Genomic DNA, 26492 nt, shown 5'->3' with positions numbered 1-26492 from the left:
ACCTGAGCGGGACTTACCGCACTCGACTCGAATGTTTCGTTTTATTTAGCAAAGGTACATGAAAGTATTTGTAAGAGAGTGTCACAACTCAAAACAAAAGTACTTAAAGTAAACAACAAACAAAATAGAGACATAGAACCGGATTCTCAGACCATAGACCAAGTAGATAGTTGTTTTTTTATACCTTCTGAGTATAAGGAACGTGGAGAGTGGCGTGTTTTTACTGAGGCCCTTTGTTCCATGAGGAACGCAAAGGGAACATGATGACGACGGGTACATAGACATTTTGTAGTTCAGTGTCTACGTTTATTTCATTACTCATTAACACAATTAACTCCAAGAATTTTTGAAATATAGAAACGTAAAATAATAGACTAGATCTAGATTAATGAGTATGCAAAGCTCTATTGGTAAGACTCCTTGCAATCAAGAAGAATCAGCAGAAATGAGAAATCATAGACCATCATCAGCTTCAAAAAGTAGGAATTGATTTCTAAAAAAAAATATTTCATTTATTTAAGACAAACTTTATATACATTTCTAAGACAAGTAAATATATTTTTAAACAAGAAGAATAGACCTACAGTACAGGGGGATTTTCCTTTAAATTTAAACATCATTCGGATGAATGAATTTCTGAGTCCTAAACTCTTATAGTATAAATATATAACATATAATGACTCTGCCCATGTGTAAGCACCTCATCCAGGAATGCCCATGTGTATATATTACCTATAGGCATTAATAGGCATCTGGGCTAGCAATAGCCTAGAAGTGCCTCTTTGTGGGCAGGAGGCCTAGAAGTTCCACTGTGTAGGCACTAGATCTAGAAATGCCCTTATGACCTATAGGAAACCTATAAACCTCTGGCCTAGAAATTCGCGTGTGTTGCTTATTCCCCTCACGTATGTAGGCCTACGCTGATTTGTACAACAAATGTCTTTACACCTGCGCTTGAGCTTCTAATTGCAATTTTTAATAAAATCAATACTATTGAACTACCAACAGCGCGAGATCTGTCGCCTGGATTAATCTTTGAACTTTATTTTTTTCAAACAGCCTTAAGACAACTGAGTATGCAAACACTTGATCCTTATTAAAATAAAGAGAGCGTTATCACCATAGCAACAGCATGAATGACAGGAAGTCCTCACATTACACGGTCATAAGAAGATTTTTAGAAAAAAAAAATATTACCGTTTCGTCCTTTCAGGCTGTGAATAGTTCTTTCTGTCGTCTATAATTTTCAAGCTCCAGCCTGGCATGTTGATCTTCCCATCTCTACCTGGCCAAATGTAATGGCCACTGGCCGAAGACGTAGACTTCCCGCCCACGGCAATAAAGGTGTAACACGTGAGATTATTCAACGACTCGATATTAAGGTGTAAACATTGTGAAGTGAGATAAATACCTGCATAAACGTAAACAGCTTCCATAATATGATGAAATCCACGGGAACCATTTTTAACACAACCTGCCTATGTACCATATAGGCTTATGGTGGCATATCATAGCATACAAGAGAGAGAGAGAGAGAGAGAGGAGACAGAGAGAGAGAGTATGAAAGATTGGTAAAAAAACGTGGTACAACTTTTCGAACAGTTTACTGCTGTGTGTGTTATTTACAAGTACTACGTGACTGTCAGCGTTTGTGTGTGTGTGTGTGTGTGAGAGAGAGAAAGTGTGTGTTTGTGTACAGTGTACAGTGATACGTGTAAGAGTGTGATGTGATAACCCGCATGTGTTACTGTCAAACGTCAGATCTCGGAAGTTAACCAGGGAGTCTAAATTGGTTTAACACTTTCGGGATTTCTCTGCCAGTCGTTCTCTTTTCAAGGGCTACAACTTTATATGTGCTGTATTTGCCTATAGCTTAGGATCCCCCCCCCCCCCCCCCCCGCTTAATTGGTGGCCTCCCAAAAAATAGTTACAGGGAATTTTCAATCATTTTGGAGAAAGAGCAAACGAAAAAATTACCTAGCAAAGGACAGGGCCGGTCCTACAGATTGGGGGGCCCTATGCGAAACGGCTAGCGCGGGGCCTAGTCTGGGTAGGGATAAGGATAATAAGTGAAAATTAAGAATTTTCGTAATAAAATTAATTCGTCATTGCATTTTATTCATATTTTACTAAGTGTAAAATCACGGTCAAATTAAATTACGAGCCATCTACAATAGAAGGTAGTTTTCCAACAAAAAGCCTATAAACATTCACATCTGCCTTGTAGATTTGCTTTTTTTAAGAGATCGGCTTTTTCCATATTTAATGACACCCCAAAATGATAATTTTATTTATTTTTTACGGTCATTTTTTATGAGTTTTCAGGATAATGTCATAATTTCAGGAGATTTTCATGACTTTTTTTTTTCGTATACTTTGCAATTTCTTCTTCTTCTTATATAATACAGACGTTACTTCAAAAAAAAAAAAAAAGATGATTACGTCCTACGCGTCACTGTTTTTCCTGGCTAGCTCATGAGTCAACCCATTTCATGCTCTAATAGCACTAGGGAAGAAGAAACATTTGTACACATTTGTCCTAGCCTATGGGACGAAGAGGCCTTGAAAACACTGTTATAAATTATACTGGTTTAATTTAATAATATACAACTAGTGTTTGCGCGGGGCCTATGAAAGTGCGGAGCCCACTGCGGGCGCATAGGTTGCAGTGCCCTAAGACCGGCCCTAGCGCCAACGGACCCCAAATCTTTAAAACAGCTTAAGGACTTATCAATTATATATCCGGCACTTGACATGATACATTCTACCAGTTTCTACGAGCCCCATATAACATTCAAGAAGTAACTCGAATAGTTTGTGATGAATTTGAGTACAGTGTTGGTTATATAACTGCCTTTATAAAGCTACTTTGTAACTTTGACCTATAAATCAATCCTTCTTATCTAATATATAAAGTAGCATGTAAGGAGTATGCATGTATGCATGTGTGTATGTCCTTTCTAGAAATCGAAACCGTTTGACTAGTCTTAATAAAACTTGGCATGAACGTTTCTTAGATAATAGCGGTATCTTAGGAGATGTAAAGTTGCCCTACCACAAGAGAGTTCACTAAATTTAGGTCATAAGGTAAATGCCATTTTATTTTATAACGCCGGACGGAGACAGAACGAAAATACCCGGCGCAAAACTAGTTATTTATATAAAAGTCTGAGTTCAGAGTCTCAAGCACTTGCAGGATAGGGAAGGGAAACTAAAGTGAATGTAGTTTCAGTAAACCCTTCCTAAAAAAATCTCACCTCCATTGTCACCACCCTTTCGGTTGAGATTGCAGTATGGTCAATAGTCATTTAAAATGTTTTTAACTAAGCTTATATCAACTCACTCTGTCTGTCTGGTTAAAAGTTTGTACACGTTATTTCTGTTTGGTATTTCAAACAAGGGAAAGAAATAGTGCTTTGACTGATAAGGCGGTATAAGTTTAATTAGTCACCTTTATACTTTGTAGAGAGAAACGTTTAAACTAACAATAGATAATTATAAAACCTTGTATTTTTAAAGGCACTTCTCTGGTATAGTGGTTAGTATGTTAGCTTGAGGAGGCTTTAGCCCTTGAGTTCGAATTCCGGTCGTTCACCATTTTTATAATGCATTTTAAAAGCGATCACCCAGATATACCCTTATTTCTTTTCCCACTTATAGATAGATAGATAGATAGACAGACAGACAGACAGAGAGACAGACAGACAGACGGACGGACGAACGGACTTACGGACGAACGAACATATATATATATATATATATATATACAGTGCTTTTCTTGTGACGGTACGCACCGGTACGGCGTACCGGCACCTTTTTCAATGTGGGGAAACAATTTTTACTTTTCTTGCATTTTAATGTTTATTATTAATTTATTAGTAGATAAAAGTTTGGCAATCCATCACTGAGTACCGGCACCTATTTTGTTTCAAAAAAGCATTGTATATATATATTATATAGATATATGTACAGTAGAGCGCAAGAGAGAGTAAATATAAATGATCTTTCCATCTGTTTCCAATCTAGCTTGACAACATGATGTAGTACACATTGTGGAACGTCCCCGCTGGCTGTCGCCAAATGTACATTACCCAGAGGAGTCGCCCTTACTTAGCTCTTTATAAAAGGGAAGGGGCGCTTCTAGTATTGCTTTCTATACAAGATCCTTCACGTTCCATAAATAAACATTTTTAAAGAACTCTGCTTTAAAAAGTGTTCATTTTTTTTCTTTTAAAAAGTTAAATTTAATGTATCATTTTCAATGGTTATCATCTTAATGTTGACTTCACCCCCCTCCCCCCCCCCCCCAAAAAAAAAAAAAGAACAATATTAAAAAAAAAAAAAAGAAATGGCTGTAAACGTTGAACTCTTTATCTCCGTCATTATTTTCCTCGTTCTGACAAAATTGTTCTTTTTTTTTTTGCATTCTACCCTGTTATGATCAAAATACTACTTTTGGTATACAATTAGGCGAGAATGCATGTTCCTTTTATATAACACAAGTTAAAGTTTATAAAACCAAAAGGTAATTTAATGGGATTAAATTTACGATGGTATCGTTAATTAGGAGAGAACGAGTTTAAAACTGCTTGTGTCTAAACTATTTGAATTAACGCCTTAACATAGATACAAATAAATGGCACGTGTGCAAAGCAGACGATATTGATTTCAGCCCAAATCAGGAGAAAGCTATAAATAGCTCTAGACTTTTGGAAACCTACACTTTAAAAAAAAATTACAATAGCTTGCACCTAGGGTCTTGTGCGGACTATGTTGAATTTTTAGGGGATCATTTTCATACTAAATTAATGTGGGTAGTATGATTCCACTGAATGTTTCTTTTTGTTTAAACATGATTTTATACATAAAAGTAAATGTTTATATTCATATTTTTATATCCGGATTTATTATTATTTTTTTTTTAAAGAGAGAACTTTGGCTTCACACACAGAGGAAAATCATATATGTCAGTACATTTTCTTGTGTGACGAACGAGAGTGACAGACTACAAACAGATACATGGTAAAGTCCGTGCGTGGCTAGTAGTGCCCATAGGCAAGGGCACTTAAGCAGTGCTGACTGGGTTTTCGTAATTAAATAAACTTGCGAGTGAAGGGATAAATAGAGGCCTAACTAATACAGTGGAGAGAAAGGGGCTGACAATCGTTTTGTTGGATTACATTTTTCAACAGAAATGAAGGTTATTACGTCCTAGTCTAAACCTTCTGCTGGTAGGCAAGAGGCTGGATGCGAGCAGGGTTTGAACTCGGGACCATTGTACAGACACGACCATGGTGTTTTAGTATTTTTTATTTCAAGTGTTGCGGTTGAATTATTTTTTTTACAATACCTCTATTTAAGTGACTCCTTCGTGTAGGTTGTGCGGCAGCTGATCTCAAAAATGGCTCTAACGATTTTCCTAGAAACATTTCTTGGTATTAACACAAACTTTTTAGGGCGTTCCATTAGAACTAAAATAGAAAGATTTAAAAACTCCTTCACCCCACTTTCGGTCAGAGTGTTACAAGATCATTTGTCGCCATCGAGAAGTACTTAGAAGTCTAATTTATAAAGCGCGGGTTATGAGTGTGTATGTGTTTTCGTGTGTGAATGTTGTTCGTATTTGCATCTATATTGTTATTGTACAGTAGTTACGCTGAGGTCAATTGTAGTCAAACTGAATTTCCATTTGATTGGATCAATAAAAAAATATCTTATCTTATAAAAATAAAGTTTTTCATAAGAGGGGGATTTTTATGATAACTAGAATGTATACCATACTTTGGAATATTTTCCAAATTTTATGAAGAACAAGTTTAATTAAAAGTTTAAAAAAAAAATAAAACTTAAAGTAAAAAAAAATACTGGCATAAAAGTGTATTTCATAACATTTATTTCATAGATAAATATACAATTTTTTATTTTAATCTTACAAAATAATTAATATATACAATACAAATATATCACAGTTCATATTTTGTTCACACCAAAGTTTTGTTCATTATACAAAGGAGCCAAAACTGCCAAGACATAGTTACAGAAGAACGAAACTCATGCAACTTACAGAGTCAACATTTGTTAAAAACTAAACTAATTGAAGTAAAATAAATTAACATTTTTCTGAAATTCAAAATGTTCATTATGAACATTAACAAGAATGTTACAATTATCTTCAGTGATTTTTTTTTTAGTTCATGATTTCTTAACTTATATTTCAAATCCTTTACAAAGTCATAAAAAGTTATAATTTGGATATTTATTGTTCTATCACAGGACTCAGTGAAACAGTTTGAATGGGATGGAAAAATTGAACTAACAGAAATATTATTCTTTTTACTTTTTCTTTTTGCCTTTCTTTCCTTTTTTGCCACCTTTCTTTCCTTTCTTTCCACCTTTCTTTCCCTTCTTATCTTTTCCTCCACTTGCATCTTCCTCATCTGCCTGAGCAGCTTTTGCACGTTTCTTACCCATGGGTGTCTTGCTATACCAACTCTGAAACACAAATAAACAAAATAAAGGGAAACTTGAATATATGCCATGATGTGTTCATAGGTAAACAAAAAAATAGTTTTCTTTAGCATTCAAAAAGATTGTTTTTGGTTAAGAGCTACTTAGGTACATAGAATTTAAAAACAAAACAACCAAAGCATTCATAGAATCAAGTGACTCCCAGACCATGATTTGCAACATCATTAAAAGGACTGATTACAAGCTTCTGCTGCAGGTTTTGAAAGCTTAATAACCATATGTCGCAGATGGTACTTCAAAAAGAAGATAATTATGTCCTACACATTGCATGTGTCAATCTAGTCATGCAAGTTAATCAATAACTTAAACTCTACTAAGTTGGTTTTCCTAGCTGATTCAGGCAACCCATTCCATTCTCTACTGGTACTAGGGAAGAAGAAGCACTTGTACAAGTTTGTTCTAGTGTATGGAATAAAAAATGTGCCTTTATCTTTGTGTCTTACTGAGTATTTCATTAGGTTTTGTTTTTCTATTATAAATTATGGTTTAGTGTTTTATGTATTATAGCTACTTTACTTTTTATTCTTCTGTCCTGTCTCTAAGTTTAGTGATTTTATTAATGGTGTTACTCTAGCCAAATTAGAATATTTATTTGCTATAAATCTAACTGCTCTATTTTGTATTTGTTCTAGTTTCTTTATGCATTTTCTAATATTGGCCACACAAAAGCTAACTAGCATTTTAATTTATTGTTTTTGTTTGATTTGTTACACTTTCTTTTAATGAACCTTAATGTTTTGCTTGATTTTTTAATAATTTCATCAATATGGGGATTCCGTGATAACTTTTCATTTATTATTACACCTAGATATTTTGAGTTTTTAGTTTGTGTGACTGGTTTACCATGAATGAAGTAAGTAGTTATTATTTGTAACCATGTTACAATGGAGTTCTATATAATGGATTTGAGACTACAAATATAACAATGTCCTAAACACTAAGCTACATTGAGATTCTCCTATTTACAAGAGCATTTCTTTCAGCCTTCTGAATAAAAAATCTAGAGATAAAAAATCATATTCTAAAATATATTAAACTCTTCCTCCAACTGCCATATGAGGGAAAACATTTTTTACTCAAGTCAACACAAAGAAAAAATGAATGTAAGTTTTTGTTGGCTATAAAAATATAAATTTGATGCAGACAATATAAGAGTTTAAGTCATATATTAACCCTCATCCAGGAAACATTCTTCTGTTTGAACACATTTATAGGTATGATTTAAAATCTAGAGAGATAAGATAAGGTAGAGTGAGATATGTTCATTTCAACAGTCTGATACCTTAAATGCCTCTTCTTCTTCCTTATAGATGGGATCCTGTCTGGCAAGTGGTGCCAGAAACTCAATGGCCTGCAAGGGTCTTTTGGCTAACTGTTGAATACGTCTCTCTGTTAAAACCTGAATAATGAAAGAGATCCATAATAAAAATTTCTGTGTAATATCAACTTGATAATACAAAATGTAAAATAAATCTAACAATAAAACAATATTTTTTAGATTCAATTAGTATAATCTTAAATGACTTAACATTACCTGTTGTATAGCAGTGACCATGTGACCAGGTGAGAAACCATCAGTCACCTTGGACAGGGAGCTGACGTCTAGGCTATTAGACAACTGACCTCCAAATTTCAATATTAGTTTTCTCCATAGTACTGAAAAAAACAACAGACAATCAATGAGTGTGTCTCTCTGCAGCATTTTACATCTTTGAAAAAGATCTAGTTTAAAAAGAAAATATTATTATTATAATCTTTATTATATTATATATCCACTCCAATTTATTAGTAGAAACAGAATTATAAAAAGTAAAACAATCATGTCCTTGTTTATTCTTTATACCAGTGTTTTCCCAAACTGTGTTCTGCGGAATGCTAATGTTCAGTGAGGGCTGAATAGGCATTCTATGAACCACTTAAATAATTTAACTAGTAAACCACCACATAGATTAATCTCTTGAAAAAAATAAGCAAAGTGTTCCGCTAAATACTCAGAAAGTGCAAAGTGTTCTGTTAAGGAAAACGTTTGGGGAACACTGCTTTATACCCATGCTGCACTGAAGCATTCTTAAAACGTTCTCAGTACCAGACTTCAGTTATATAAAAGTTAAACTGAGATGAGCTTCATATGAGATGAAAACAGAACTAGCACAGAAGTAGGCTAGTGTTCTGGCAAGATATGTCATATAGCTTAATTTATAAGGAGACTGGAAAATAAATATGCACCTACTGGCCAATATCCAGTTAAACAACCTGTTATAAAATGAATGCTAAAATCTTTAATGCTTACATCATGGGCAGCAGGTTATTATTTTAATTCTATCATGTGCTCATAACAGTTATAGTAGCACATTGACTTACAATGTCTAGAGGCATAGTCTGGCCTAGGTATCAAAATGACCCTCTGATAACAGCTCATTAGTGGTTTCATGTCTGCTTCAAATGGACACCTGGTGGTGCCAACTAAAAGCAATCTGTCCTCAGCCTTGATTGACTTGAGTGCTTTGGGAAGTTCCTTCTTTAGTCTCTTTGGGTCAGTCTATAGGAGGAGATCAACATCTTTACACATTTTTTACAACAAAAGTTTGTTTATGGAGCAGACGTGTTCTGAAGGGGGGATAATTCAGGAAGCAAAGCATTTTTTTCAAAGTGACCAAAATACAAGAAGGTTTCAAAAGTAGGGAAACATAATAGATATTCTAAATGTATATAGACTGAATATAAACACATTAATTAAATAATATCAGATAATTAATTCTAAATTTTAGTTTTTGTCTCAAATTATATTATGCCAATTTATTGTGTTTTTGAAGCTTTAAATAAATCTGAGATAAGATTGAAAGATCAGTAAATATGAAAATGAAGAAAAACAACAACCAGTGTAAATGTCAATCACAAATAATTACGGTATATTGCTATTACAATTAAGATACATCAATGGATTGGGTATTAATTTAGAACCAAAGTGTGATATTGCAGACAAGTAGAGGGTTGCTTGTTAACAGATAACAAGGACATATTTTCCATGTACACAATAAACCATGTATTTGAGAACAATTAAAGAATTAATTTATGGTTGAGACTCACTCTTGGATATTGATTTTATCAACTGATCTTTAGAAATTATTTATGTTTAGTGATCAAGCAGCTGTTGAGCTTGCTAGTGCTTTGAATTATAGAACATAGCTGCTTGATTATTTTAGGGGAAAATTGTCCGAGCAAATTTCTAGTACAATAATAGATTACGTATTGTGTATTAATCTAGAACCAAAGTGGAATATTGAAGACAGAAATTGATGTCTAAGGATTTAGGGTTAGAGATTAGATAGAAGTTTACTACTGAATAGGAGACAAAAGTAAAAGTAAAGTACCCTTTCCATTGGGGCATGATGGCTGAGTGATAAAGTGGATGGATTCTAAACAAAGGCGTCTTGGGTTGGAAATTTCCTTGACGAATAGGATTTTGAATTTTGCATCTTTAGGGCACCTCAGGCTCTACCCAACTCTAGAGGGTACCTGAATTAGTTGGGGAAAAGTAAAGCAGTTGATCATTGTGGAACTATCAGCCATTTAAACACATGATGACCTTTTCATAGATCACTAACAGAAGGCATGAAGGACATATTTTGCCTATAGTGAATAAAGCTTGTTTTTGTAAGACAAGGAAGTTTTGAGAATTATTTAGTTTAAGTTAACCAGACGATGTTTGAGCTTGGCTAGTGTATTGGATTATATCACAACCAAATTGTAAAATAAGTCACTGCAACTATATTTGATAATTCCAACAAAAAAAAAGTAACAAAACATTTAGTTTTATTTTTGTTCAGTATATGCAATATATTGCTAACTACAGAGAGTAAATAAGAAAGAAAAAGTTATAATAATTGAATAGAACTTCTGAATGCTTGATATCTAAAGAACTTCACAGACTCGTATTTTAATGTGCCATTCACTTACAGGGTCAGTTTTAGGAATTTTCTTCTTAAACATTTTTTCACAGTCTCCAATAAAAAACACAGACGGCTGTAAGGCTTTTCCAACCTGGCAGATACAAACAAATTAAAATTAAAGGTTAAGAAAAAAAATGTCTGCTCAAGGGTATGGGGCACAATTTTTCTAGGGATTGTGGATTTAAAAAAAAAATGATGATGGCTTGCAAAATTATACAGTAGGCCTAAATAACAAAGCTCATTTACAGGTAAAAGACAAATAATCTTAAAGGAGCATCCTATATGTTATTTTTTTTTTAATTTCCCAATTGATTTGGAATAAATACATTTCTTAAACTGTATCTGTACAATCTTCTAACATAATTGTTTGCAAGGATGGCAAATATTCTATCAATGATTCTTTCTAGAGACAATATTTTCAACCAATACAATTTTAGAGTTTGTTATCTTACTTTGAAAATGAGATGCATAAGCATCTTAAGACCATCTTTGCCAGGATATTTGCCCACAAGATTTGCAGGTGAAAGGTCAAACAGGTTGGCTCCTAATTCAGTGCACAGGGCATGGACAAGCATTTTTTTCCCAGTCCCTCGGGGTCCAGCCAGCATGATCGATTTGGTTAGTGGAGCATTTTGGTGAACAGCAATTGAACCTAAAAAAGATAATGCATTTCAATTGTTGTTATTGAATAGATCAATTATAACTAACTTTATTATGGCCAGACTTTGTAGTTATATAATTAGGTAAAATATGAGAATTAGGAAAATAAACCTTATTTACAATACAATGTCACAACAAAATTTCATGTTATCAATTATGAGTAACATTGTCTTAATAGATTGTTATTTAATGATTAGAAATGAAAAGTCCAGTAGTCTGCTTCCTAAAAGTTCTCTTTCAAACCATGTGGTCTATAGAGCAGATGATGTAAAGGTCATCTGTTTCTGTAGCCCAAGGTTTATGAGGTTGTCATGTAGCCAGCACAATGACTAACCGCCTTTACTTTTCTCGAACTAATGTCAGGTATCAATTAGAACTGGGTTGACTCAAAGATGCCCTTAAGATGGCCGGCCAATTCACCATTTGGCAGCCAGTTCAAGAAATGGCCAGGGATGATTGGCCAAAGTCAGTAGTACTTTGTACTACATCAACCAAACAAAGTTTTAACACTAACACAAATATCATTTTTAAAAAGACAAAAAGACACAATATCTGAACATGTATAATGTGTCTAAAACATTTAGCCCCAAAACTTTCTGCTTTGCTTGAGATGATTAATAATACTCACAGTCATAATAATACAAAAGTCACAGAGGTGTCAAGAGTCAGGAAATTCTCTTAAAAAAAAGCATCAAACTGAAAATTTTTGCAACAATTTATTCCAACCAATGTTACACAGAAATCTACAGCTGTACAGCCTTGCATCAGCTCATTGGATATTGGCCAGGGTTATCCTGGCATTTGGTGAAGTGGCCAGTCAAAGTAGAATAAAGACTATTAATTTCAAGTACATTGGGTACTGGAGGTGCAGTGGCTGAGTGGTAAAGCGCTTGGCTTCTGAACCGGGGTCCAGTGTTCAAATCCTGGTGAAGACTGGGATTTTTAATTTCGATATCTTTGGGCGCCTCTGAGTCCACCCAGCTCTAATGGGTACCTAATATATATATATATATTAGTTGGGGAAAAGTAAAGGCAGTTGGTCATTGTTTGCCACATGACACCCTCGTTAACCATTGGCCACAGAAACAGATGACCTTTACATCATCTGCCCTATAGAACACAAGGTCTGAAAGGGAACTTTACTTGACTTTGCTTTACATCGGGTACTGACTATACCCCTCTACCATTTGATGAAATGGCTGGCCAGTTCATGATATGACCACAATTCTTGTTTGGCCCTAACATATATAACTGAAAAGTTGACCATTGAGAATGTGCTGTTACATATACAAGAGAATTTCAAATGAATATTTAACCAAGCTTTAAAAAAAAAGACCTTAAAGCAACTGAGATATGAAAATAAGGCTTACCTAATGGGAGAATTCCAAACTCTGTTAAGAGCCTCCTGACATCTGACAGTGATGGCATTGGCTCAATATTTGCCTGTCTGAGTGTGGTGCCTAAGTAACTGTATTCACCCTCATAGTCACTAAGTTTAACACTGGGGCATCTGACAATGATTCCTTGAGTGACCAACTCCTCATAAAGGTCATCCATGGTCCTGCCAATATAAAAAAGTATTGTAATAAAAAACTATAAGGACAAGATGAGTCATCCATCACTGTAATCATCTGATAGGATGGAGTCAAAAACATTTAATGACATCATTATAGTTGCAGAAGACTTAGAGTTCTTATGAAATGACAGCCAGACTCATTGATTCAAATGTGATGTCCCCTGGTTATTTATGGTTGTCACACCAGACCGTACACAATGCTGCTAGCTTGGCATACAAGAGCTGACAAGGTTATTAGGATACATCACGTATAGGTAAGAAAAAATGTGTTTATTGTTTGACTGAAAAGTCTTCAAGGCCTTCAGAATAGATGTAAACAACATAATTTAGAAATACTTAAAGAAAGAAGGTTAGGATAGAAGGTATTAGAGGACTAAGAATAAGTAACAATACAGAAAAGTCCCTTAAGAAAGCTTTATAAGCAAAACAAAGCAGTGGTCAATATTTCTGTGATGGACAGTTATTGATTGTCAGTTTCTTCAATGTCATCAATGTGATTTATTTGTTTCAAGAATAATACTATATGTCAGTCAAGTTATTATTCTATTTGTACAAGTGATATATATTTTATGTAAATTTATTCATCACTGGATTACTAGTTTTATTGAACTGAATTTGAAAGCATTAAACTCAAAGAAAATATATTCTACACTGTGTTTCTTCAGTGTGTTAAATTAGAAGAATAGAGGCACCTATGAACTTGCCTATGTTATGCATGTAATTATGGAGACAATAGTAATTTTTATGATTCTGCTAACAAACTAATGCACATAAGTAAAACTTGTCCATAACTCTAACAAATGATACATTGTTATGGGCAGGGCACGTATCTCATATGGGAGATGAACGTATGCCAAAGGCAGTCTTTTTTGGTGAGCTAAAAGGTGGTCGAAGTAACAGCTAGAGGCGCCCCACGGAAACGCTTCAAAGATCAGCTTAGGCATCAACTTTCCTTGGCTGACATAGAAGAGAGCAACTGGCTGCATGCGGCGTTGGAACATGACAGCTGGAGGTCACTCACGAAGGCAGCGGGATACACATTTGAGACCAAAAGAAAATCTGCTGTCGAGGGGACAATGGTTATGCTGGCCCTGGATGTGGCAAAATATGTAGGTCACAGCTGGGGCTGCGCAGCCATGGGAAATACTTTATTTCTCACTAATATTCGGACTCGAAGACAAGCCTATATATTATTATTATCATTATTATTATAACTTTATATAGCACTACTTTCATGCTTATAGCATGCTCAGAGCGCTTTTGGTCCAATCTCATTTGTGGACCAGTGGGAGGGAGAGGGTATCTAGGAGTTGGTTTTCCGTGCTGCCTTTAGGCACTCAGTAAACACAATTCTGCCCGAGTCGGGTGTCGAACCTCGAGCCCCCTTCTAGGTAGCCAAGCCAAGCCAAGTTCAAGCGCAACTGGCCTCTCGACCACGCTTATATATATATATATATATAAGCGTTGGTATTTTCAAATTATCAAGACAATGCTGTATGGTATTTAAAACCAAGGACTTATAGTTAAACTAAGTTTTACTAGTATCTCAATGTTTCTTATTGTAGCTTCATGTTATGTCACTAATGTGATGCAATAAGAAATAACAAGGTGAATGAAGGAAGTTACTTTTCTAACCTGTCAGGTGTTAAGTCTTTTTCCTTCTTTTTGCCTTTCTTTCCTTTTTTGCCCTTTTTCCCAGATTTTTTACCTTTTTTCTTTTTCTTTTTACCAGACTTTTTCCCTTTCTTTCCCTTCTTGTCTCTGTCAACAGCCTGGAAAAAAAAAACAATATAGAAGTAATGATCATGAACCAAGTCATCTACATTTTTTTGTCATGAAATTGTCTTAACATTACTTTTTCTTCTCAACAAATTTAAATACTGTCTATACCAGCTAAGCAAATCACATCTCACTCTCCAAAGAGTGTACTAGCTCTAATCAACCAAACAGAATGATATGGAGCGAAAAAAAAAAAAAGGAAATTATTTTTAAAATATGGGTCTTCAATGATATCCAGCATGAAGCTTTGTCCAAAATTTTATGTTTGAAGTATAAAGTATAATTAACAAGTAAAAAATACAAACAAGAATTTTTATTTCATGTTTGTTTGTTTGTTAAATGCTTTGCATGTTTTGGATGTTCATTCAGAGATGAAGATAATTTACTTCCTAGTCCAAACCTCCTGCAGGATGGATGGGGATGGAAGCGGGCAAGGTTTGTGCCCGGGACTATTGATAAGTCCAAACGACAGTTCAGCGCGCAAACTACGCGACCAGCATGACCTACTTTAATCTTGTCCATTTATTGCATTATGAATAAAGCATTTTGGACAAACCTAGAAAAGTAAGCATTTTTTTTAAGAACTGAAAAGGCAAAACTAATAAATATAACTCTGACAAAACTTACAGCCTTCAAATTAGCAAGCTCAGTCCTCATGAGTTCATCCACCTGAACTCTAATCTCTGTCTCAACCTCTTTTCTCTTCTCCTCTTTGATCAGTTCTGAGTCGTGCTTCTGAACAAAGTTGTCGCATTCATCTCTAGTTGCCCAGACAGCTGAGAAACAATAACATTATTAATTATTACACTGATGATCCTTAATGTTAAAACATTCATGCGTGTTTGGGCAAATTAAACTAACAAGGTAATATTTGTTTGCTTTAAGGAAAAGGAACTAGAAAATATTAATCTTGGGTATTTCGGCATGTAGGCCCTATTCTTCAAGGGTTTAATACATTAATGTTCAGGAACACCTTCTTCTAAGTCTAAATCTAAAGGCCTATCATAAAAAAATAAAGTTTAGTACACTGATGGCCAACTATGGACCATGGGCCAACTCCAGCCTACAGAAAGGTTTAATCTGGCCCACCATATAAAAAAAAGTAAAGTTTCCGTTTCAGACCTTGCATTCTATGGGGGGGATGATGTTACGGTCATCTGTTTCTTTGGCCAATGGTTAATGAGTAGGATGTGATATGGCCAGCACAACGACCAACCGCCTTTACTTTCCCCAACTTAAGTCAGGTACCCATTAGAGTTGGGTGGACTCAAATCTGACCTAAAAATCCTGAAATTCAAAATCCCTGTTTTCACCATGATTTGATTCCAGGACTCCAAGTTCGGAAGCCAAATCCTTAACCACTCAACCACATGTTTTGACAAAATTAGTAAAAATAAAAACCTATCTTATAATAGAAAAATTCAAGCTTTCAATGCAAACTGAAAATTCGAGATATGTTGTTTTGCACAAAATTTTGGTGCATATTCAATGTGCGTTAATCAAGTGACTTTTGATCTGGTGTTTATACATGTAAATCTGAGACTGTAAAGAGAAACATAAGTACAATGTTAAGAGAAAATGGGCATACTTTTATATGTTTCAGATGCTTCATTCACTGCTGGAACAAAACTGGATGGAGCCATTTTCCAACCTTCTTCTTCATCCTACAAAACAAAAATGTATAAATAAATAAATTATAGCTTTTATATAGCGCTACTTTCATGCTTATAGCAAAACAATCATGAAATCAAAAAAGTTTAACACTATCCATTAGTATCAAATAATAATTTAAACTAAAACAGCAGTGAAACATTTTTATCAAGTGAATTAATACACTCAGAGGCTTGGAAATCTTGAATAGAAAGGGTTCTTTTTAAATAAATAGAATTCTTGAGTTCATTAAGTATTTAACAAATAAATAGTGAGTACAATTACTGAATATATTTCTAATGAAAGAAATTTAATATTTATATTCATTGGCAAGTTAAACAGGTTGATCAAAACATAGCCACAAGATCTATACAATTAACCATAGTGGTGTGATGAGTGAAGTAATTATTAAAAAAAATTAAAAAATAAACAAGTGAAAAAAGTTACCTCATCGTCTCCTTTCTTGCCCTTTTTGCCTTTTTTGCCCTTCTTTCCTTTTTTGCCCTTTTTGCCTTTTTTGCCTTTCTTTCCTTTTTTGCCCTTTTTGCCTTTCTTTCCTTTACCACCTCCACCTTCTTCCTAAAAATAAATCAAAATCATTTTTATAATGAGGTCATGACTTTCAAAAAAGTATTATGCTTCAGAGGAATACTTATCACTAAACATATAAAGTGTTGCAAACAAGAAGAGCAGATAATCCTGTCTCCACAAAACCTATTTAAATATAACAATTTTATTAATGTTTACATTAAGATATGATTTAAATGAGTGGATCTAATATGACTTTATTTATTTAAGAAACCTGTGAATTTTTTTTTTCAACAGCAAGAAATAGAAATTTTGCAAAGTCTAAATGGAAATTAACATTCAATATAAACAATTCATTAAGCTTTAGAATTATGAGTCCCCTAGATTTAACAACTTTTGGGTGTTTAACAATCATAAATCTATATGTGGGACATTTGACAACTTGATTACATTTTGCTTCACAAAAATGTTAAAATGATAAACTTACATGTCCCTTTAGAAGCAAAAAACAAAATTAAAAAAAAAAAAAGATAACACATTTGATAGCTTTATAAAAAAAAATCACAAAATAACAGCAAAGATAAACTAGTATCTAACAAACAATAACTTGTATGAATATTAAAAACTAATTATGCAGAATCTAAATTCTATTTAATCTTATATGTCAATAAACTTATTTTTATTCCTTCTAAAGTTAACTATACTGCTATATCAAATAACTGATAACTGTTTAAAAAACTTACTTTAAGCCAAACAATCATGAAATCAACAATAACAAGTTTCAAAACCAGAAATTAAAAAAAAAGTGCCCCCATTCAGATCTTTTTTACATCTATGGGGCAGGTGATGTAAAGTTCATCTGTTTCAATGGCCAATGGTTAAAAAGAGTATCATGTGGCCAGAACATTCACAAACAAACTCTGTTTTTCCCAACTAATGTCAGGTACCAAATAAAGTTGAGTGGGCTCAGTGACATCCAAAAAGTCCAAAAGTTTGAAGTCTCAGTCATCACTGATATTCCAATCCTAGACCTCTTAGTTTAGAAGCCAATTGCTTTAATACTCAGCCACCAGGCCCCATTTATTTCTTATATATTGAAATGAAATTATAACTGAACAATTTAGAATCTTAATTGATAAATTTAAGAAATAAAAAGAACAGGAAAGAAATTTCTTCAATTACCCGTAATATTGTTTTAATTTACTGAAAACGACAGTTGAAAGCAAAAATTGATTATGTATACCACATACTTTACTTTTTTTTGTTACAAAAATGGTTTGATTAAAAATATATATTTAAAAAGTGAAGAAGGAACATTTACTTGTTTTAAACTTCATAGTTAGTAAATAGATGTCAGATTTAATATATTATTGAATTTCTGTAATACTAAAAATTAATTATCGAAGCAATTATCTGTCTGTCCCACCAAGCTGTCACTCATCATCAGCATATTGCTAGAATAAAAAAGCTGATGGCAGTTTAAAAAATATGTAGGTCTAAACACTTCAATTGAATTATACAATCCCCCTCAAAAGCAATAATTCTATCTCTTTTTTTCAAAAGGCTTACTATTAAGCAAATTAAGAATATAGATGTTTTTTTTTAAATATATTTTTTACCTTTTCAGCCATTTCTTTTTGTAGCTCTATTGGATCTTTTTCTTTGAATATCATGGCTGATCCCCCATCATCAGCATCTGGGTAGTCAGGAAATTTTCCTGTAGCATCTCTAATAAAAAAAAAAGAAATCTAAAAAACAAGGCTATGCTATATAACATAGAAACAAATTTGTATTATATATTCTATATCAATATTTATATATATAACAGCTTTGCTTGACTGCGCACTCCCACTCTGATAAGTGTGGTAACGTTTCCAATGTTTGGAAAACAAAAATATGCTATTTGAGTACTAGAGATAATTCAATAAACATTCTTGACTTATCCATATGTGAACAAAAAAAAAAGTTAATGTCACTGTGACCTCTAGATTAGTCTCCATAATTACTATAAAAGGGAGATGAGTGCTTATAATAAGATCAGTGTCTAAATTCAAATGACTTGCCAGTTGTTTGCAGTCATATTCTACCAGTTCAACTCTCATTCAGTCTGTGCTGTAATACTTTAATATTACTTTCTTTCAAATAGGGATTTATTGTTGTTTTTATGTGAATTCAGTTAGAAAGAATGAAATATTTAATGTTAAGTTATCACTGCTTCCATTTCAATATGTAACTTTTATGAATCTTTCACCTATCCCTTAATCTGTTGAGCTGTTGGGGCACTACACAAGATCTGTTGATGGTATTTCTCCATTCCTGTCTGTCTTTTGCCTTGGATAGAATTTCATTCAATGTCATTCATTTATGAACCCATGTACTGCTATTCACTATCAGCTCTCAAACAGAATGCCACAATAACAACTTTTTAAAAATATTAAATTCTGTTCATGAATATTTGTATATATGGCTAACTTCAGTAAAGTTTAAGATTATTGGCAGCTTTTAGTCAAAAAATGACAATGGGGATTAGCTGTGATACAGCAGTTCTCCCTCTCCATGCAACTGTTGGGTCCAAAGGAAATGTAAATAAATGATATTTTGAGATCAGCTGTGTCATAACATCTGCCATAAAAGTAGCTGTATGTTACAAAGTGCTCATAGGATCACTAGCTTGAGAAGCCTTTTGTAAGGTTGTAGTTGTAAGGCAACAGGATGGCTGCCTGGTCACGCGATTTGCGCACTGGACTGTCATTCGGATTTATCGATGGTCGAGGGTTTAAATCCTGCCTGCTCCCGTCATCCTGCGGGAGGTTTGGACTAGGAAGTAAACTATCTTCAACTCTGAAGGAACATCCAAAACATGTAAAACATTTTAAACAAACAAACAAACAACAACAGAGGATTAAATTCAGAGTTTTCCTTCTCCTAAGTAGGTATATAATCAAGCTATGAAACCAATCCAGCTTGAAGCTTTTGGATTAGATGCCAGTTACTCGAATCAGCTTTGCTACTTCTACTGTAAGTGTTAGCAGTTCTACCAGGCTTGGTACCTCGTTGGTCTAATTGTGTGAGACTACGTGAGAATCAAGGGCCTGGAAGCATTTTATAGGTTGTGGAGTGCTTATAAACAAAAATAAGTTTCCGCTGACATCTAGTAGACCACAGTTGAAGATAAGATCACCTGATTTTGTAGTTAAGATTTAGTATGATCTCATGTGGCCAGCCCAATGGCTATAGCTATACTTTCCTCAACAAATGGCAAGTAACTTTTTCTGAAAGTCTTTATTCCAGCGTACACTGGAGTTAGAGATGAATTCTTTTCCCTGCACATCTTTTTTTTTACCTATCTTTTTAAAGCACTGCTTATGGTAGTTAAATAGTAAGAACTCTAACATCAAGGAAGTTAATTTAAAAAAACTTATGTGGCAGAAACCTGCATTCTATGAACCACTGTCGGATCTGGTCCATCATATTTTCTTTCATATCTGGCCCTTCATTCTGTATTAGGTTTTCTCTAATGTGGACCAACGCCTGCTGAAACTCATGTTCATGGACATCTTGGGTCTTGCGACGCTGCTCCTCTGTTTTGAAAGCAAATGTTTGTGGCAGATTTTTCACGTTGGTTGGCAAAGGAGGTGGGGCCTGAAACAAATAGTCAACAAATAACAAATATTAAAAATGAAGAGATTATTTCTTTGAGATTCAAAAGAAAAAATTTTTATTGAGGAGAAAATCATCTATAAGTGTATAGGAGAAAATCATCTATAAGTGTATACTTTTTATATTTTTTATGTACCAGTTCTTGACTCAATGATGCAACAGTAATAAAGAAAGGAAACTAACATAAGTAGTTAATTGATGCTATTGTGCAACATGAATTCAAATACTTAAATTATAGTGGATAAGAAAGAGTGAATACAATTCTGTAAGTAAATCTCCACGTGCTTTAAAGTAGGAGGTAAAAAAGGGTAAAAGAAAAAGAAAACACATTAAAAAAAAAGCTTCTAAGATTAAGAACAATCCTCTACCTTTGAGATTGATAGTAGGTCAAGTAAGCTACAGATTAAAATTAGAATTTGATTCTCTCACTACAAGAAACATCTTTGAGCCAGACTAATAATTTAATGGTCGAGAGGCTAAGTGCGCTTGAACTTGGCTTGGCTTGGCTACCTAGAAGGGGGCTCGAGGTTCGACACCCGACTCGGGCAGAGTTGTGTTTACTGAGCGCCTAAAGGTAGCACGGAAAACCAACTCCTAGATACCCCCTTCCCCCCACTGGTCCACAAATGAGATTGGACCAAAAAGCGCTCTGAGCATGCTATAAGCATGAAGGTAGCGCTATATAAAAGCTATAATAATAATAATAATAATTACTTAAACCTTCCTTATATGTGTAGATGTGAATTCTATTTAATGCTCAATATTTTTTCTCATCCCCTGCAAGCTAGAATTTACCTATCTTCAATATTAATTTCATTAACATGGCATGGTGAAAGAATGGTATAAGCATTTGCCTTTGAACCGAAGGTTTTGAGTTTGAATCCAAGTGATGGTTTTAACTTTAATTTCAAATTTTAAGACTTTTAGGCTGACTCTGCTGAGCTTGCAATGTTTATGTGATATGAATGTCTGTGAATGACAGAAAATAAAAGTAGAATGGCCATATGAAATCCTCTTATAACTACTGGTCAAAAATGAATGGGCTCATCTATTCACTAGACAATTTAGAGTTAAATGCTTATAACACTTATAAAGATTGTAAAGATTTTTAAAAAATATTTATGTGTTTCATATTTGTGACTGATGATTGGAAAGTGTGGGTTATTTTGAAATGAAAAGTTAACTAAGAAATATTTGAAAAAGCTAGTTCTATAAAAATAAATAAAACGTAAGCCAAAAAAAAATTACTTTATGTAATTCAGAATGTTTTCAATGTAGCTAACTATATGTTAAGTGTTTAATAAATTCATGCTAATTTTTTAACAATATTCTATATACCTTGTACACAATGAATATACTTTTTGTCTCAGATCAATAAATTTCTGATAACTACATTTTCAATTACTTAACTGCTCCAGCTTACCATGCCAATGAAAATCATCTCATCTTCTCTTTCTTTCTTTGTTCTTCTACGCTGAGCAAAGCCTTTCCAAACCTTAAAGAAGAACATTTTATTTTTAACAATGAGAAAATAAAATTGCATTATTTCTAAGATATTGCTAATCCATGCAACAAATTTTTTGTAAAAGAAAAATATCATCTCATTCATTTTACAAGGCCTAAAATATCATCTCATTCATTTTACAAGGCCTAAAATATCCGAACCTTCTGAATTCTTGTTGCTGCAACATCAGGGTCAAGAGTTGGTGCACCCTGGGATTGAGCTTGTTTCTCCCTGTTTTCCTGCTGCCTTATTTCCCGCATGAACTTTGCACGGAGGCGACCCTGTCTAGCTCTCTCATGAATTTGTATTATTCTGATAGCCTGCTCCCAAGGCATCCGCATCTCTTCCTTATCCTAAATAAACAGATTTAACTTCTATAAACACAGAAAATAGCAAATGCTCTACATTTAAAATAAGTTTAGCGTTTGTTTTTGTTTGTCTAAAAGTTGAAGTATATTATTTCTTACTGAACTTGAAATTCTTAATTTGAAAAATAATATTGAAAATATTTGTTGTTGGGCTTACTCTGTCTTGATCTGGGGGTCCAATCCTGGCTAATACCTGACCTAATAGTTTTTCTCTCTCTTTTAAATTTTTAAGCCTTTCATTTATAAAATATTTTGGAATAGGAATCTCAACATCATTCTGAAAGAAAAAAATATTTTAAAATAGAAGGAGAAAAGAAAAATAAATTAAGGAAAAATGTTTTCAAATCATGTTATTATGTCATCATAATGTTATAATATAAAACAAAAAGTATGCTTAAAAAGTAAAAACACACAGTAATATTTTCATTACTGAACAATTTACTCTACAGAGATATTTAGAAGTAATGAGTGAAAAAGTTCAGATAAAGGTTAATGTGTATACTGCCATGGTTTTGAAATGAATGGGTTTATTATTCACACAAACATCTAATTTAAGTAGTTTTAGAGTTTAATGCCTTACTGGTGTTAATTTCAAGTCAGAGAGTACATCATCAAAATAATGATACTCAGAGAATTCCAAGTTCATCATTTCATGTTTCAACTCCACTATCCGGCCCATAACACCGTCCAGGCAATGCCGCACAACCCGACGCTTCTGAGGATGAACCAGCTGATCATAAGATTGTTCCAACTTGCGAAATATTTGAATATACTTTATGTACATAGTGGCCAGAAGCTGAAATGCTGCCAAGCGATCCTAAAAGAAAAATTTGCATCTATTAGAAATAAGCCTAGATTGAAAAGCTAAAAATTTATAATAAAAAGGAAATATTTAAAAACCTATAAGCAGAAGAGGTAGCAGAGTGTGTGAGTGAAAGTATTTACTTTATTAATCCTATTTGAAGTAATAATGGCTACAAGAATTGAGATCCCATCCTTTTTGAAAGAAATGCCTTAACAGCAATATAAGAAAGAACTGCTTGTGTGGAATGAAATAATGGAACCTAAAGAAAGAGACAAGAGCGATAGCTGTAGCCTTTTCGTTACCACAAAGCAGTGAATCAAGGATAAGAGAGAAGGTTTTTGAGCAATTAGATTAGTCGAAGCTCAAAAGTTAGGAAGGCTTCGAGAATCTGTTGAATTTGCTTGACAAGAACTTGGCCAAAGATGACCTGGCAGACAGTATTGAAAAAGTTGGGGTCTAAATGTCAAGACAGTTGGTAAAACCTGATAAAGAAGGTCAAAGTAGTAGAGGAGGAAGAGGAAACTTGTCTGTTTACTACAAACCACACTCAGCTACCACCTGTTGGCTTAAATAATGATATACTTATAAGCTAAATATTACACTAAAGAACACTGAACTCAATAAGCACATGCCAACACTAGATGCTAGATACATTATGTAACATCAGACACTTTAATAACACACTCTCACACAACACAGATTACACACAACAATATAATATGAGCTCTCTTGGCCAAGGGAAAAAATTCTACATACTAGTAACATACACATAATTAAACATCATTCCACAAATATGTTGGATTAAATATAAACATTTATAGCCAAAAAAAGAGATACAAGTTTATTTTATTTTCTCTATTTGTTGTCTGGATGTTAAATTTGCAAGATGTGAAGTTTGACAAGAATCAATTTATTCTAAATGTGTATAAACCATCCAAAAATTGGGACTTTTAGTCCCTCCTTTATGTACCACCTATAGTTAATATTCTCTCTTTTTGTTTTTAAATTTTGCTAATGGTGTCCTTAAATTAATAGCTTAACTTCAAATTATGCTTTAAAAAAAATAATTTATTATAGCCAATATAGCTATCAGAAGTTTACGATCATAACTCATGTACAAGCAGCAAAGATATGCTAAATATACCTTAATTTGATATAGAGTTATATTTACTAACCCTCTCTGGTTTTGGTGGCTCTGGAGGATTCTCTTGTTGAATTAGGTCCACCAAAGCAGCCTGAGCTTCTTGCCATTGTTTATTATAGTAGCTGTGAAAAAAAAAAACAGTCTTCAATTATAGCAAATAATTTTCAGTTTAAGATACTTAAATAAATTGTGGCTTAAGTTGAAAATAACATATGAAAGTATTTAATGTCTTTGAAAGTTTCAGTATTTCATTATCTGTTTTGTTTTTGACACATTGGACAGTCCTTTAGAAATGAAGCTCATCAAGTCCTAGCCCAAACCTCCTAAATGGCAGTGCACAGGTTCAAACTGGAGACCAATTAAATTGTGATGACAGTTCAATTAATATGCATATCATGCAACCAGGCTAAAATCTACTGCAGGTCAAAATTTAAGACATTGAATGAAGAGGTCCTATTTCCAGGTGGTTCCAGATGGCTGCCTGGTCATGCCATATGCATGCTAGACTGTGTTAGCTGTCATCTTCATGGTCCTTAGTTCATTATCCTGCCCACTATTTAGCTTCAATCACCTAGCTGTTGTCCTGGAGGCTTGGGCAAGAAGTAGATTATCTTAGACTATGAAGCGTGAAGGAATTTAATATCCAAAATATGTAAAACATGGAAACCTTTAAGCCAATATAAGTAGAGGTGCACTGGATAGTAGCTCCGGCTCTGGTTTCTGACGAATAGTCTGCCTTTTTTCACTAATCGTCCATATTCGGCTCCGGTCGAATATCACCGCCAGATATTTGGCAGAATAGTAAAAAGTACACCTTGTATCTATTTAATATGCATAAAATGGACCTCATTCCATTAATGTCTGTTATAGAATGTATTAATGTTTATATTTAAAACATAACAATGTGCTTAAAAATAGGACCTATATGAATATGCTCCAAACATCTTTTATTATAAAGACAAGGCATGTTAATATAAATAGAAATGAAACTTGTTCATTATAAATGCGCGTTACATACAGAGCAGCAATAGCTGGTACATTTTTTTCATTTTGTATTGACCTTTGCATAGGTTAGTTAACATGTTAAGATGTTATCCTCCTTGACTATGTCACGCTAACCAGAAGTCTGTCTAGCTGTGTGGGTTGTATATCTCCAGAGGTAGAGATGAACAACTCCCACCCCCTTTTATTTGTTTAGTCCATAACATTCATTGAGCTTATTGATAGGTGACCACAGTGTTAGCATATTGACACTCGCTAGAGGTCACACCTTATGAGGGAACTGAGTTTGTTTACTTGGTAGTAAATCTTAATTAGGGGGCTGGACTTCAAGCCACACTTCTACAGGGGTACTAGTTACTAATGTAAATCTCTCAAAAGTGTAATCTGGCTTGTATAGTGATCGGATGTATGTGTTCATGAATTTCAGACCTGCAACTGGTCATGAGGCTTGTAATTTAAAGTCCAAAGACCACTTCTGATTCTGGCTTCAAGGGAACATCAATTATTCCTATTTATAGCTAAAAACAATAACAATAATAACATTTCATCATATATATGTATCTAGATTCATATATCATTTGTTTGTAATATAGTAATATTATAGGCCTAATAATTTTTTGCAATATTAATATTATTAATATTAAATTTTAAAAATAGTTCTACAGTTTAAGTACTTTAAGCCTACCCTATGACCAATCTTATCCAGAATCCAGATCCATATCTTATTAACTATAAGGATAATCTGGTCTATATTATAGTCTATAGTAATATAATAATAATAATAAAATATTAGTAATAGTAAAAGAGTTAGATCTAGTTACAGATTCATCCGTATAAGTATAAGGTATATATAATTATACTAATTATAGTAAGACTAGCCTACTTCTGGTGACTTGACTTATACTTATACTAATTACCTCACTTCTAGTAGTTCTAGTCTACCAATGATAGTAGGCCTACTATGACTATAGACTACTATTATACTATAGTATAGTCTATAGACTAGTATAGACTGATTAATTATAGAGTAATAGAGTATTAGAGTCTATATAATATATAGTCTATATGTAATATAACTACCTCTATGAGTCTATTTACTCTATTTCTACGCCTAAAAAGTTAAAAAAGATCACTTGCGTAAGTCTAACAAATGTAAATTTAGTTTTAAACATGTTAAGAATATTAAATATAAATTTACCTGTGAGACATATTCAATATTTTATCATAGAGATATAATCTAGATCTAGATTCTAGATCAATATATCTATAACCAATTTATTGTGCCAAATTAAAAGCCACTATGCTACTTGGACGCCATTGTTTCCACAGTAACATAAT

General features: G+C 33.6%; 2 protein-coding genes across 3 annotated transcripts in view; both read right to left on the bottom strand.

The window, feature by feature from the left end:
- The window catches only part of LOC106077438 (uncharacterized), a 34826-nt gene extending 33268 nt beyond the window's left edge, over positions 1-1558 (bottom strand). The window contains exon 1 of one of the 2 annotated variants that reach the window (XM_056027091.1): positions 1412-1558. The gene's annotated coding sequence lies outside the window, so the exon portion shown is untranslated. Of the gene's footprint in view, positions 1-1197; positions 1355-1411 lie in introns of those variants that run through there. The other variant, XM_056027092.1, reaches the window with a different exon arrangement.
- A 4312-nt stretch (positions 1559-5870) lies between these two features.
- Positions 5871-26491, bottom strand: LOC106069025 (dynein regulatory complex protein 11-like). Its single transcript, XM_056026137.1, has 19 exons — positions 26353-26491; positions 24184-24274; positions 22784-23020; positions 22361-22480; positions 21997-22188; positions 21755-21826; positions 20105-20313; positions 18291-18399; positions 16591-16722; positions 16082-16157; positions 15121-15269; positions 14350-14486; positions 12509-12699; positions 10931-11130; positions 10486-10569; positions 8890-9067; positions 8063-8184; positions 7811-7927; positions 5871-6492 (listed from the first exon to the last, which is right to left on the bottom strand). Exons 1-19 carry the CDS (start codon positions 26361-26363, stop codon positions 6334-6336), a joined length of 2586 nt encoding a protein of 861 aa, XP_055882112.1. The 5' UTR covers positions 26364-26491; the 3' UTR covers positions 5871-6333.
- Position 26492: the final 1 nt, after the last annotated feature.

The sequence above is a fragment of the Biomphalaria glabrata genome, chromosome 4, assembly GCF_947242115.1.
Source record: "Biomphalaria glabrata chromosome 4, xgBioGlab47.1, whole genome shotgun sequence".
In the NCBI taxonomy this organism is placed as follows: Eukaryota; Metazoa; Mollusca; class Gastropoda; family Planorbidae; genus Biomphalaria; species Biomphalaria glabrata.
Note: the sequence above shows the minus strand (reverse complement) of the source record. Positions and strands in the feature narration are given on the sequence as shown.